The sequence below is a fragment of the Anomalospiza imberbis genome, chromosome 5, assembly GCF_031753505.1.
Source record: "Anomalospiza imberbis isolate Cuckoo-Finch-1a 21T00152 chromosome 5, ASM3175350v1, whole genome shotgun sequence".
In the NCBI taxonomy this organism is placed as follows: domain Eukaryota; kingdom Metazoa; phylum Chordata; class Aves; order Passeriformes; family Viduidae; genus Anomalospiza; species Anomalospiza imberbis.
The window spans coordinates 58,005,832-58,021,463 of NC_089685.1; the positions used below are offsets into that span (position 1 = coordinate 58,005,832).

Here is a 15,632-nt window from a genome sequence, read left to right on the forward strand (position 1 = left end):
CGGTGCCCGCTCGGCCCGGCCCGCAGGGGCCGAGGTGCCCCGCCGGCTCCCCCGCCGCCGGCCCGCCTGGGGATGCGAAGGCACCGCGGAGCTTCCTCTTTAGCAACCTCGCCGCTTGTTTTGCTGTGTGGAGTTGGTGGTTTTGTTGTTTTTTTTTTTTTTTTCCCCCGACGGGGAGAGGGAAGGGGGGGTAGTCTGGGTGTAGGGAGGGGAGAGGGGGAGAAGAGTGGAAAACGTTGGCTCTGTCCATGGTCAAAGTAATTCAGCTATAATCCCCCTTTCTCTTCCTCTCCTGGAGCTCTATTCATATTCTAATCACAGCTTTTCCTTCCCTAAACCAGCCACTTTTATCAGAGCCCTAGCTTTGCACTTTTACTTCCACTTCCAGCACATACAACCGCATGCAGAATAAGCAACTTTTTCCAGCCTCTGTCCTGCCCCACTCTCCCCCCCGTACTCATCTAACCCGAAAAGGGATCCTCGGACTAAAGTTGGGAGGCAACATCAGTTCGAAAATGCACCCGTTTAGTTCTTCAATTCTCTTGGTAATCGGGATCTCCCACCCCCCTGCTTTCCGCCCAGTCCCATGGAAAACTCTTCGGGTCAGCCACTCTCCGCTGCCAGACAAGCCGGTGGCGAGCGGCCCCCACCCCGCCTTGCCCTCTCTCCCCGAGGCCCGGGGAGACGCACGGGAGTTCTTGCTGCAGGTCTGCAGTGCCAGCATCGCTTGCAGAGATACTGGCAACTTCTGTCTATCCTCATACCCCCCTTTCCTACCCACACACATCGCCCTTTTTTTCTTTTATTTTTTTTTTTTTTCCCCTCTCCAATAAACTTAAGCTTACAAGATATTTGGGAAGTTGTGCAGCTTCCAATGCCATGTGCCTGTGAAGGATCCCAACCCAGAGCCCACCGGGAGGAGGAGAAAGAGGAGGAGGGGAGCTCGGCCGGGCTGCACGCACACCCGGCAGCCCCAAAGAGCACAACCCCAAACCTACTGCCCGTTTGAAGATCTAAGCCAATTTTGATCTCGGTCTGTAATGAGCCAAGGACTTTGGGTGGGGGTTGGGGGAGGGAAAGGAGGAGTGGAAAGACCGCTGGAACTTTAAATAAGAAAAACGTTTCTAATGCTCTAATAGAAGAGGGAAGTCGAAGTGTTGGGATTGCGTAGATCTAAGGCCCCCCTTTTTGGAGGAAAGCTTTTCTTATTCAAAACAGCATCACAATGGGCTTCACATTGAGCCTTGCCACATCCCCATCTGAGTAGCAGCCATTCATCAGGCTGGCTGGCCTATCAATGACATTTCTCCCATCAGGGCTTCTATAAAATGATGCTTTTTCCCATGAAACATCCGCAAACATTTTGACGGGTCTGGCTTTGCCCCGCTGGATTACGGAGTGTCCCTCTCTCCCGCTCTACACCCCCCCTCCCCAACTATCTGCCTCTGTCCTCTCTCCCCACCCCCTCGCCGCCACCCTGCTCCCTCTCCCCCGCGCATCTCTGAGATAGGGGCTCTGCACACCCCGGGACCTTGGGGCTCCCGTCCCGTCCATGGGAAGAGCATGCATTGCGGGTTGCTGGAGGAACCCGATATGGACTCCACAGGTAAGTCCCCCCCGCAGGCAGCGGGCTCCTTTCGCCCATCAGGGAGGACTTTTCAACTTGACCGTGGCGGCGGGGGCAGCGCGGGCGGCAGCGGGGGGAGCCGCCCGCCGCACCGGCCTCGCAGGCAAATGAGCCCGGGCGTGTGCGGGGGAGCGGGGTGCGGGGGCCGCGGAGGGGGAGCTCTCGCTCCCGGGCTGGAGGAGCCCTATGGTTCCACTTGCAGATACGATAGAGCAGAGGGTGGTTTTTATTTTTTTTTTTTTTTTTCGCCCTTCATCATAGGCTGCTGGCAATTAGGTTAAAGCAGCAACGAGGAGAGAAAACTAGGTTCACTGGGGAAGATGGTTGGTGGGTTAGGGCAGACCCAGCACCGAGGTCGTCCTGTCCCGCGGGCAAAGTCGGGGCTGGGCCGATTCGGAGGGAAGGAAGTTTGGGGAAGGGCAGGGCTGGGTCTCTCTCCCCGCACCTCCAAAAGATGTCCTGGCCGGTCCTGTAACCGGGCGGGAGAACGGCGGCCGAAGTACCACCAGCGGGCGCCGCCAGCGGGAAGAAGCCCCGGCGGGAGGGGACAGGGACGGCCGCGGAGGCGAGGCCGCCCGCCCCGAGGGCCGCAGCCCGCGCTCCGCCATCCGACGGCCGCCTCTGCCGCCCGGCCCGGCCTGGGGGCGGCGGCGGGGGACATGGGGCAGGCCCCAGGCCTAGGTCTTCCCGCTGTCAGCCGGCAGCCTCCCGAAACGACGACCCCTGCTCTCCCGCTCCCTCCCGCCGCCCTGCCCGCGCTCCCGCGTTTCCACCCGCCGCAGCCCCTGCGCTCTCAGCGGAGCGCAGCCCCCGGGCTTCCGCGTGCCGAGGAGGGCGGGCGGCCGCCACAGTCACCTCTGAAAATTTCATTTATTTTATTAGCACAGGAGAACACCCCCTTCCTCACCCCTCCCTCCCTGCCTGCCCGCCTAGGCGGTCCCCAGGCGGACAGCTCGCAGGTTAGGTAGGGCTCAGCGCGGGGATGGCCCTCCCGCCGCCCGCTCCTGATCTATCCCGTCCCCTCCGGCAGCCGCTGCGCCGGCTGTGACCGCCGTGCCAGGCGGCGAGGTGGCCGCGGAGCTGAGCTGCCCCAGCCCCGCAGAGGGATCGGGTTCCCTCCGCGCCTCCCCGACGGCCTCGGCGGGCCGCGTTCCGCCGCTCCCTCGGGGCCTCGCCGCTCCGTCCCGGCTCCTCCGGGGTTGCCGGCGCTGTGCCGGTGAAGCTGGTGCGGGTGGAGACGGGGCAAGGGGCGACAAGGAGAGGTAGTCCTGCTTCGGAACCGCTTCGCTCCGTGCCGCCACAAACCTGCGAAGGTCTTTCTCATCCCTAGCTCCCAAGGCGGCCGATGGGCGCTTTGTAAAATTTAAATATTGATTAAAAACAAGCGGGAAAAGAGAGAACGGGAGGGGTGTTACCCGACCCGGCTCGGCTGTTCTTGCGGCGGTCCCGGCGCGGGGCGCTCGGTGCACCGGGTAGGCTCGGCCCCTCGCCGGCCACCGGCGACACCAGCCGGGTTTGGGCCACATTTACTGCCGGGTCCCCGAGACAAAACCTAGGCGCGCTATTCCGGGGAGGAAGTGTTCGGCGGGGAAGGAATGGTTGAGTTCGGGTCAGAGCGTGTGCAGGAGCTAAGAGGGTGTTAGAGAAAGTTGTCTTGCTGTCCGGCGGCACTGCCGAGGCGGGGTTAAGGGGACTGTCGGCAACATCTCGTTTCGAGAGAAACGGGTATTTAGGGAAAGAAAAAAAACCAAACCTAACAAAAAAAGTCCCGCATTTTCTGTCCCTCCTTTAAGAATTGTCAGTTTTCGGGCTTAGCCTCCCTATTATTCGTTTCCTAATTTCAGTAAGGTTGTAATAAGTGGCAGCATGATTGATTAAGATAATATTAATCAGAAAACACTTTAGTCTTGCTAAGCAGATGGCAAGAAAAGTGGAGCTTTGCAGTTGTCTCATTCAGACACCTTAACCTCCCTTTCACAGGACTTAATCCAATTAGCTTTTCTCCTGAGTTTCAGTTGTTATGTAAAGATCCTTTTGCATTGTGGAGAAATATGGCTTCATTGAAAAAAATCAGTCATGTTTTAATTCATCTTCAACAGATATTCCCTAAACCATTGGGATTAAAAAAAAAAAATTAAAAAAAAAAATTAAAAAAAATCACCGCGATTCTAATTTTCAGGCAGGGGAACGGTTTGATTCCTTCACCTTCCCCCAACAGTGCCGTGTGCTTCCATCGAGTTTAGTTCCCATTCCTCTAATCTGTAGAGTGACCCGTGGGGGCTGTCACCAAGGCCAAAGGGCTTTCTGGCCGCCTGGGCTCCCAGAGAGCCCCTAACCCCAGGTGTCCGGCGGGACGGCGGCGGAGCGCCCGCAGCACCGCCCGGCCCCGACGGCCCAGCCCAGGCACTGCGCGGCGGCGCTTGGCGAGGAGCTGCCCTCGGAATTCTCCCGCTGCCCTCGGGAGAGGAGTGTGCGGCCGCGGAGTGGGGCACCCACACAGTAGGGCCACACGCCCTTCTCTCTGGGTTTGTTGTATGTTTCATCGCATGATTTTGCCGCCGCCTTTTCAACCCCGTCAGGCGGCCGCCTGCCTCCGGGTGTAGCTTCTGAAGCTCGTAACTCCTCCGAGCCGGGCCAGGAGCCGTCGAGCCGCCGCCGGACTCCCGCGCCTCTTCGCTGTGGGGCACTAAGGGGTCATTCCGGGGGGCTGTATCCGGCTTTTGGGGCTTGCCTTGCGCTCGGCCCTGCCCTCACCTCGCAGTCCCGCTGGCACCCGACAGCTCCGTGACCGCAAGATGCCGGGGGACCGGGCACAGCGGCCCCGCGCCCCGTCTCACCCCGGAGGAGTCGGGGCTGGCAAGAGGGCGGTGGCGGGCTGGGTGCTCCGGGCCAGCGCCCGGGGCTCCTCGAGGGGCGGCTGGGGCGGGCGGGGGAAGCTTTGCGGGAGACCCCGAGCGCTCATAGCGGCTTTCCTCAGCCGCAGCCCCCCCTAGTGACATCGGCACAGCCCTCGCCCCGCTGCCCGGCCCCCGCGCCGCCCCGCAGGAGCTGTCCCACGCAGGAGGATGCCGCCCGCTCGGGAGCGGCGTGCGGGGACGCGGGGCGCCGTGGATTTCCCGGGGCGCTGCCAAACTCCCTGCCCCGCGGCACCTCCGCGGAAGCCCCGCCGCGCCGCTCAGGGAGCAGGAGCCCAAGGAAACAGAGGCGCGTTCTTGGAGCACAACTCTCCTGCACAGCTCAGTAAATAGCCCTCCTTATTTCAGTATTGGAGCCAGGCAAAACCTCCGCTGGTTTTCAGGCGCTAGATGGATGAGATCCTTGGGACTTAAAGCTGAAACTTAGGAGCTGATCCAAAGCCCATTAAAATGAGCAGACAGCCTTTCAGTGCTGTCAAGGACGTCGGGATTAGGCCCTTAAAGCAGTTTGTTTGAGCCACGAAAAGCTGCTTCCACTGCCTGGGTTGAAAACTTTGTGGCAGTGGCCAGATTTCAGTCTATCTTCTTATCAACATAGACAGGTGTTGCGGCAGTGGTGGGTGACCTTTGCTACGAGCTTGCCGTTTAAAAAGGATCTTAAGCACATTAAGCATTGTTTGAAGAGAATTAATGGCTTTCATATCCTGGTTCAATTAATGAAATCACCAGTATTGATACTAAATACTTGAATGCTAGTTGGGAATGGAGCTGTGACATTTCAGAATGTATGTATGATGCTAAAGTGTGTGATCCTAGGTTCTGGTTTGTTTAATCCAAACAAATGGTTGATTTTGCTTCTGAAAACTGTTTGCTTCGCTTATTGCAACACAATAAAGAGGAAACTTGCTATTGGCTTTTTTCCCTTACTTTCCTGGAGTACTTTTCTTACTTTTTTATCCCACTAAGGAAAAAAAAGTTCTTTATTGTTTTAGAATTTGTGTTTATAAAGGCTCTAACCTGCTGAGCAGTTAGGATGATCCAATGATTCTTTTGAATCCTAAATTTGATGTGATATGGAGATGCAGAAGAAATACCACTGGTCTTTTATATAGTTGAACCTGCAGATTGTCCTATGTGATTTTGTATCTTATATACAAAATGGAGCAGGGAAACAAAAAAACAACAATAAAGAAGTGTTTTCTTTCCTGTGAACTGCAGAGTTTGTGCGGGCAATGTTTGCACGGCAGGGCCTGATTCCTGGCATCTCACTGTGCCTTCAGCAGCGGCAGCAGAACAAGGATCTAAACCCAGGTCCTGTCACTGGATCAGGTCTTCATTCCTGAGGTGGTTTTAATAACCTTGTAAAATCTGTCAGGATTTTTTAGAGGCTTTGAAATGTGATGAAAATTACCTTGACCTAAGAAGTTCATCTTTTGAGTCTGACTCAGAGAAAATAATGAATTTATGATTTATTAGTCTGCTAATGAATTAATTCTAAAATTTTTAGGGAGAGGCAATTGTGGTATTTTTCACTGCTCTGTAATATTCACCTGCAGTAAAGATCTTCAAAAGGATGGAAAGAAAAAGGAACTAAAACAGAGTTTTGCATAAGAATAGCCATAGAACTGTAGGAAACTTTCATTTATTTAAGTTGCAGTTTACGATTTACAATCCTCAAGATATTATTTGAGTGTAACACTCTTTACAAAAGGGACTCTCGATTCTAACAGATAAAACTTTTGGGTGTGGACTGTAAAGAGAGCTGTAGCCTCGACTGGTCTGTTTCAGGTGCACCTTTACTATAGTGAATATATACTGAGCAAAAGACCTTCTCAAATGTAGAAGGGACCATTTTGTGCTAAGATACTTGTGATGCTGCTACTGTTGTCCCACAGAAAGTCGCCAGAAGATTATCCCGCTTCCATCAGGGTTGTTGGCTTGATTGCCTTTAGAAAATAATGCTGATTTTCAGCTGGCAATGCAGTGAGTGTGCAGGCAAAGAAGAAGGTTAGCATAGCTGTAAAATCTGCAGTGTCTCTGAATGTAAACACCTTTGCATTTTGCTAGCTTAATTTTCAGCTGGTTTGAAAGTTAGAACAGTCGTAAAGAGGTGCATCCTCTGGAATACTATTTCCAAACATAGGATTTTAGTGTAGCAAACTAAAGATCAAACCATGGGATCACTGAAATCTGCACGGTGATGAAATGTTAGTACCTCTTCAGATCAAGACTTTTGAAGAGGTGGCCTTAAATACAGCTGGGGCTTGATGGTTCATAACAATGCCTTGAGAGCAGTGGCGGGCTGTCATGTAACTAATACAAATATACGGTCAGTCCTTTAGAGATACTTGATGTGACACTGGAGTCCAAATAATTAGCTCAAAATTCTGTGAGTGCTGAGGTTTGTGAATTTCCTGAGTCTTGTCCATTTCCCTGCGTCTGTGCTGGATTTTCTGTTTGTTTCATTGTGTGTGAAAATGAATACCCGGTACGATCCCACCCTGCTGGAGCCCAGCATCCCAGCAGCTGAGGGAATTTGGTTGCTGACATACTGGTGAGGAAGATGGATGGTGTAAAGGATATTTGATGGCTGAGCAATCCTATAGATGACAAGTGTAGGAAGGAAGAGTATGTGGTGAAAATTAAGCCAGTGGAGGCCTGTGTGGGTTTTTTAGGGTATCTGGACCACTGGCACATTTACACACATTTTTAAGATCCTGTAGAATTGTATATATGTGCCAGGGACTTTCTGGGAACTTTTAAACTAATACAATTTGCTGTTAGAGATGGGTCCTGACCCTGCAGTGGCTCCACAAGGGAAACACCTGTTGAAGTCCATGTGCGTGCCTGAGAGAGGGCAGATGCCCAGGGTTAACATGTAATGGTCCCTCCCCACAGCTGGGAATGTGTAATAACTTAATTGTAGCTATTTTACATGCATAACTAGTGGTATTGGCCTGTCTTCATTTATATTTATTTTTCTCTCAGGAGATTTGCAGCAAGAGTAGTTTATTAGCTATGAAATACTGGCCAGTGTTAGAAATGGTGCGTAAAGTCAGCATCATAGTCTGTCTTGCTTGCTGCAAGAGATGTCTGCACATAAACACATGTTGGATTAAATGCTTTCGACCATTCTTTCCCTTATGATAAATTTGAAATCAGGAAAAAGTGGAGAGGGTTAAACAGAGCCTTGGGTCTCACTGCACCCAGTAAGATAAAGCTCATTTGTGGCTTAATTTGCCTCAGGTCTGAAATGTGAAATGCAGGGCTCAGTGCTGTCTTGTTTCCTTCACTTCAGCTACAGTTAAGCACTTTGTTTTCTTTTATTGGTAATTGAACTTAATTTCTCTGAGGTGGAAGTTGTTACAGGAACCAAGGAGTTGATTCACAGCTGTGAATGATGTGTTCACAATTAATTAGCAGCTTATGCTGAGCATTTTTTTGCAGGATACCAAATATTATCATAAGAGCAATCAATATATTTCAGATAGCCGGAATATTCTCTGGATGACTGATTCCCTGAAACTTACAGCCCTGGGAATTAGAGGCATTCATTTCAGAGTAGTAGGCTGGGGACAAACACTGGGATTTCATCGGTTCTCTAGACTGGCTGTAGTCACAATCTGATGCTGCGATCATCACTGACAGACTTCGTGCTGGAGCTTTGGGCGCTCATGAACCCCATGGCTGGGACTGAAACAATTAAAACCACAAAATCCTCTTCTCTAGGGGCTTTCATTTCCTTGCTGAGATTGTATCTAGAAAAAAACCTGATATTTGCCTGGAAGAAAGGACTCCAAGTTTCAATTGTTAGAAATTACTGGTTTTTTTTTTTTATTTAAAGAATACTGTTGCTAGAAGTAGAAATACTTGTTGTCATTCACCTTGTCTTTCCTCTCTTTTTAAACTTCCACTCCTTAGAATTATACTATCAGACTCCTGTTTCTTCATCTGGTTTGGCTACTTGGGGCAAGACTTACAGATGTTCATATTAAGGCAGGTAAAATTCATTAAATGAAAAATGACTTCTACACAAATATAAGTTTGCAAATGAGATCTACAGGTCAACAAAGAAAAAAAAAAGATAGGACCTTTCTGTTCTTGAATAGATCTGTATGCTCAGATCTAGCTTGTGCTCTACTGGTAAAGCAATAAAATACCAGAAATGCAGTGACAAAGGAAATTTAAAAGCAGTGAAAAAAGCAAAAAGTAGAGGTACCACTAAATGCAATGTTAGAAGGCCTAACACACTTTTTTTTTTTTTTTTCTCCCTTCTAGAACCCTTTTAACTGCTAAACTATTTCAGGAGTGTTTGAACTACCTCAGCTGAGATAGGGAAATATGGAGGGAGAGCCCAGTTCATTAGTGGGGTCTCATGAGTGGTCATCCAGTGCTGGGTGGAATCACCTGTGTTTCAGAGCCAGCTCCCCCATGGTGACAGCAATGCACACCTGATTCAAAAGACCCCACAGAACATCCTTTTGACAGCTAAGGACACTTTAGCACCCTATGACAAAGGTGCAGCCTACTGCAAAAGACCAACTGCTATGTCAGAGGCCAAGCAGGAAAGGCTGTGTATGTTTTAGGATCTTGCTGAAACAGACCGTTTGTTGAATAGAATTCATGGATGGTTGTAGAAAGTAAACAAAACCCTACCCTTTAAAGGGGAAAAAAATCTTCAACAACCTGACTTGTGTGGTTCCCACCCTCATCTAACATTCAGTTTAAACATGAGCATGTGGCAGGACGTCCTAATTAAAAATGCCATTAGCTTCTAACTACCCTACTCCTGGGTGTTGCATCTCTGATTCTCAGAGGTAAGTAAAATCCTTCCTGCTCCTTTACTCCTTAAAAAACTTAAGCAAATGGGGAAACAAAAATTCCTGGCTGGTCCTTAAGGCCTGATAGACACCATTAAAAAAATACGGAGCAGGGCAGTATAAAAGTGGAGTCCTGGTTCCAAGTGCTGTGTGTCAGGGCACGTCAGATCTGTGCTGTTCTGTGTTGAGAGATGCCTGCTCCTGCAGTGGGTGTTCCTGGGGCCACAGGCTTGTGTGGTGGTGGAGGGACTTACCCACCCCTCAGCACAGCCTTTTAGCTCCAGCTCTTCTGTCCAGGCTAAGCAGCGGGACAGAGATTTGCTGGCTAACAAGCTTGGCCCCCCAGGGCCACCAGGAAAGGAGCTGTGCCCAGTGCTGCATGTGAGACAGAGGTCTCACTGGGGACAACATGATGAAAGAGCCAGAGCAGGAATTCTCAGCAGGACAGGTCTGAAACGTGCACCTTGTGTAAGTAAAAGGCTGCTTCTTTTGGGCCCCTTGGGGTTAAGCGTAGAATGATCTAGGTTTTTGTTATCAAGGGAAATTTGGCCTTATGAGAGGCATAGTGCAAATGACACATTTGCTAAATGGTGTGTTGTATTTGCACACTAGCCTCTGTCACAGCTTGGCCTCCTGGGTGTTCACTGTGTGACACCAACATGTCTTAACTCAGAGGAGGAGCGCTGAAGAGACTTCCAAGGTCCATGGCAGAACAAAGCAGCTGCCAGGCGAGATTCACTCCGTGCCCTGTGCAGGCTGAAAGCAGGGACTGTTCCCCACTTTGCTCCTCTGTCTCCTGTACCTGTGCTTCCTTATTCCCAAGCAGTGGCAGTAGCACATCCCACTGGTTGGACTGCCTGGCTAGAGCAGGTTTTCCAGAGCTTGAACTCACATTCCTATCCTAAATATAGAGTCTCAGGGACAATACTGGTGCAGGGGCCCCTCTAAAGCAAACATTTTTTGAAAATGAGTTGTGGTAGGGGCAACAAATGGTCTCCATTGTAATGAGGTGGGGAGAAGTGGGGAGGACTGCATTTACAGAGCAGTTTAATCACATGGATGGAGCAGCGTGTTCACCTCTCCTCCTTGCTGGGTCATTTCCACTTTGAGCTCTGCAAACAGACCATCTATTGAGCAGTTAGTATTCAGTGCTGAATATTCAATACTAGACTCTTGTTTTGGTGAGTCTTGGGCAAAAAAAGAAGGAGGAAAGAAGACTTCTCTTTTTTCTCATGTTCCCTCCCTGAGTTTGCTTTGCATATTGTTCAGAGGAGACTGGAGTCTTCTCAGAAGAGCCAGACTCCTAGTTTTAAAAGCACTGGTCTACTTTCATAGTACTTTGTAAAGGAAGGGAAGACAGTTTGGAAGGGATTAAATTCATACAAGGTTTACAAATCTGTAAGGCTAGGCACATCGTGACTTAGCAAAGACTTTTTGTCAACCATATTTAGACTGTGAAGCTAAAAATGCATGAAATGCTAGTTCCGTACACACAAATTAGTTCTGAGGGGTACCAGTCTTTGTGGGGGGATGTTCTCATGATGTATTAATGTCCTCTCTGCTAGTTTTGGTGGGCAGATACTCTCTGTGTTCACTCTGAGAGCAACAGCATTGATTTGTTTCTGTCTGGTGTGCTATATATACCCACCAAATGATGGTGAATGTTTTGATGGCAGCATCCTTTGACAGTAATGAGCAACAGATAGATTTGGAGTACATATCCATAAAGGGAGGAAAAGGGGTCACCATTTGAGTCAATATAGCCTCTCTATATTTTAGTTCACACTTTTTTTCAGTCAAGTGATTGTCTCTTTCCTACTGCTATCATTACATCCTAACACCTCAGTCATGTATTCTCTTCACATTTGTGTCTGTCTTCTCATGTTATTTCAGTCTGCTCAACTGGATGCTGTTTCTAATGAGAAATATTTACTGTGGCCTCTTTCCTTTAGCAGCTGAGCTATTTTCTCCTGATTAAAAAAAATAGAAAGTCTCTATAGTTACTTCTTCTCCTATCCTTTATTTCTGACCATGCCTTTTTCTTTCTCATTCATTCTTTTGTTTTCTTTCCCTTTCTTTCTCACCTCCTTTCCAACAACCAGCCTCTCTCTCTCTCCCCTGAGCCCCACAACCAGTGTTTTGTGTATCCCCCACCCATATCTCACATCTTTTCATTTTGTCATCTTTGTGGGGCTGTCTTGCTGATGTACTACCATCTCTGTGCCAAATTGGCCTGTCTACTGGATTCATCAGCTCCTGAGGCAGAGGGAAGCATTTCATGGGCACTTGATGCAAATTCTGTTTCTTGAGCCACTGCTCTCGTGTAATAATGAAGCAGAGCTGAATTAAGGCTTTGAGAACTCCACGTCTTCTCATGCACACTGGTGAGCTGAGAGACCATGGCTGCAGCTGGGAATGTCTAACCCAGAAGCTAGGGAGCAGAGACTGTGGCAGGGTGTAAGAGATGGGAGAGGTACCTAGATTTTAAGGCCCTATGAGCTCACTTGTGTGCCTCATGTTAATTCTATAGCACAAGAAGTTAATGGAATCTGGGGCAAAAAGGGCATCAATAGACTCTGAGCTTTATTCTGGGGAAGAATAGGCCTGGCAATGATCAAGAGACGTGTGCATTTCCTTGGAAGGAAGCGTTGCAGTTAAATTGGAGACAATTTAAGCCTTTCCACTGAGTCATGCAGCAGACCCTAAAGGACTGAGGAGCCATAACACATCCCACTGGGGAAGCATGAGGGCACGTTCTGCTGCCTGCAGGGTTGGTGCTTGGAAGGCATATGATGTGTGTGATGATCTTACTGATGAAAAGATTGGCTGCATGTTGCACAGCCATGTAAGTTAAAGTTCAGCACTGGGAACTGAATTGGTCAGTTACTGGTGTCACTAAGGGAATGTGAGGAAATGTCACCACACTGAAATCGGACCAAGGGAGGTTTGCTTTGCTGATAAATGAGAAATGGCCTTGATGAAGCAAAAACCAAGTAGCCGTTACTGGCCTGGTGAAACTTACTTTTCAAAACAAAACAACAGATAGCATCTGTGTGTTACTAGGAGAGGGAAAGGGCTACTTCTAATTAACATGCATGTTGAGTTGGAAATGCAATCGCAATAAGCTATATGATTCCAGAGAAGGGGGCAGATAGGAGTTCCTTGTTTGATCCGGGGTAGAGGCTGCCCTAAACACCAGAATCATTATGCAGAAGCATCTTGTATTATAGGGCTTCTGGGGGTGTTTTCTCTGCATTTGGGATGCACCTTCTTAACAAAGAATATTGCTGACAGAATACTTAAATGAAAGAATCACATTTAGATGAACTTCTGCACAGTACACAGCATAAGAAGAACAGCACATCTCATAAATTACAGCTTTTCTGCCCAAATATTCTGGAGGAGTTAAAAATTATTAACTGTGGTGCATTTTGTTATTAGCTTAAGTATGGCATGTCAGTTTTTAATATACTTTATCAAATAGTTTAGCAGAAAATCAATACTTGGAGTGAAGATCTGGCTAAATAAAACAAAAGAGCTCTCTCACACTCAAGAGAGTTATTCTTTGCATTCTTATGATATCATGGTGAATCTTCACAATGCTTTTCCAGAATCATGAGTCAAAGAAAAAGAACAAAAACATTCCTGCCATCATCTACAAAGTGCCCTGGACCAATGTCCATTAACCCTGAAATAGATCCAATAGAATTGTATGCCAAGAAATGAGAACAAAAGAAAGGACTGCAACAAGAGTGTCTGACATTTTCCCCTGTTGGAAATGAAGTAAAAAGTTAGATTAGCAAACAAAACACCAAGGTATCTGGCAGCTTGTCAGGGTAGCAGCTCTGCCATCTGCACCAAGGCCATGTGTCACTGTCATCCCTGAGGAGCAGGTCTCTTGGAAGAACAGAAGATGGCTGTGCAGGACCAAGGAGGACACTGGCATGATTTCCTGTGGAGCTTGAAGATGTTCCCGACAGCTCGCACGCACTGACTGAGGGGTGTGTGCCTTGCCAGCTGATGGCACCGAATGAGGCAGCACGGAGCAGAACCAGGCTCTGTTCAGCAGGGCCCCCTCCATGGTGAGAGAGGAGCTGGTTTGTGACCTAGGAGTGTCTGTGTGCTGAAGCAGTCACAGGGAACAGCAGCTGGACAGTGACCCTTGTAGGGTCTCACAAACCTTTTGTTTGGCAGCGGAGAGGAGGAACATTTTGATTACAACACCATGAAAACCTAAATCTTAGAAAATGACTGTGTGATCGGCTGTCCCAAGTAGCTTGTCTGCTTGATTTTAGTTGATTTTGGTAAGTTCAATGCCCTCAATGGGAGCCAGTGGCTGCCAAGCCCTGTCATGCCACAGACATAGTGGTTCATAACAACGTGCAGAGGCTAAGCAAGACCTTGTTTAGGTCTTGCTTTTGCAGTAGACTAAGGCTTTGTAGATAAAGTGAATTTTGTTTGCTTTCTTTCAAGCAGTGTGGTTCTTTAAAAGCTTGAAAAGCGCTGCTGTAACCAACCTGCACAGCACTCCAGCAGCATTACACTTCTCAGGTGGCAGATGTGCCTGTGACCAGCAGTGCTGTGCTGCAAGGTGTGAGAGAGATGCAAAACATGAATCCTGCTTCTACTCAGACCAGATGTTGTATACAGCAGGTACTAGAATAGCTGTTTAGTAGTTTGAGGGTCAGACTTCAGGTTTATCTCCTAATCATTACTCCTGAGAGAAAGGGATCATCTCTTTTGCCTTCAAGGGACTGTTTTAAACTAGTGATTTATCTTACAAGCTGATATGACCAATTGCTCCAAGACACTGAAGTGTTACAAGATGAAGTCTTCATTTGCATTTGTCAAGATATTAAATGCATTGGTTCATTTTTCCATACTTTCATTCAGAAAGCATTTAGAAATTAGATTTGCAGGACACCAAGGGATGGCTGAAGCAGGCAGGCTGCTCAGATATTATGAATTTTACAGCTGTAGAGGTTAGAAGTTCTCTCTCCACAGCAGTGGTGCAACATGGAAAGCACAAACAGAGAGTTTTTGAGGTGCTGGCATGTCTCAAGCCATGTTCAGCAAAATCAACTCTGCAGAGAAAAGCTCAATAGACCTTGCAAACCTCAGCACCCACTCTGAAACAGACAACAGAAGAAGCTGTCAGGGTACTGATGGTTTCCTTAATAAGATATAGAATATCATCTCATCAACTCTCCTCTTGGTATAATGGGCTATCAAAATGGAAATGGGAGGTTCCATGACCTTCAGTCAGCCTCTTGATCTTTTGAGTTACTGTGTTTACCTGCTAAATCTGCTGTTAGCAACCACTTTCTCTTGTGGTTACAGATCAGATGAGCAGCTAGACAGTGTTGCTGGCCAGCTTGGTACTGAGACATTTGGCAAAGAGATGCTGCAGGAAGAGATGAGTAACTCTTCCCTCTGAGAACATCAAACAAATAACTCAGAGGGGTGCTAAGACTCCGTATGCATGAGAGGAGTTCCTCCTCTGTCACTGGAACTGAATTAAAATTGTCTGTCCTCACTGCTAAATATTTTTCAAGCAGGTCCTCTCATAAATCCACTAAAATTTGGTAGTTCCTTTATATTTGCATTATCTACTTTTAGATACCTTTGCTCACAGTTACTTACAACTTTTTTTTTTGTAATTTGCCTTGAGAAACTGGGGCAAAAGATTACAAGAGCAATCATGAATAAAGATAAGGAGCTGGACTGTTGCAGCTGTGCCATCTAAGTTAGTATATAGCTCAAACAGTGGTTTGGGTCCTAGCAAATCTTATATTCTTATTCCAGTGATTATTTCAGTGACAAGCAAACTCATGTGGAAAAAGAGCTGGTCCATGTGTAGCTCCCTAAGTAAATTGTCATGCTTGTTGATGACTTTAAAATTTGGAGTATGAGAACCAATCTAGAGCTGAAAGCACATGAGAAGGTTTTTCATGCAATTGCTATGGCTTTGGTGAAATAAATGGTTTTGCAAATTTTGCCATTGCCAAAGCCTTGGCTTGCTCTCTAGCACATGGGGATTCTCATCTCATACACTTTCAAAAAACTAGTGATTCCAAATTATGCCAGTGCCGTGACCACATCCAGATCAGACAGATCGGAGGATATGGCGTAACTGTGGAAAATGAGCACTAGATACTGCTGTAGGGAATGAAGGGAGCAAAATGCAGCTCAGATTATGTGACCACAGAGCTTTATTCTGGCCATAAAACCTCCTTATCTCCCTTCAGGACACACACATGCCCACAGGGC

The 15,632-nt window shown here is 48.1% G+C and overlaps 1 protein-coding gene across 3 annotated transcripts in view; it reads left to right on the top strand.

Moving 5' to 3' along the window:
- Positions 1 to 1,174: 1,174 nt before the first annotated feature.
- Positions 1,175 to 15,632, top strand: part of RFX4 (regulatory factor X4) — an 86,976-nt gene continuing 72,518 nt past the window's right edge. The window contains exon 1 of one of the 3 annotated variants that reach the window (XM_068191050.1): positions 1,175 to 1,606. In XM_068191050.1, the coding sequence (XP_068047151.1) occupies positions 1,564 to 1,606 (43 nt within the window). In that variant the 5' untranslated portion in view covers positions 1,175 to 1,563. The remainder of the gene's footprint in view (positions 1,607 to 15,632) is intronic. The other 2 variants (XM_068191054.1, XM_068191049.1) reach the window with 2 other exon arrangements.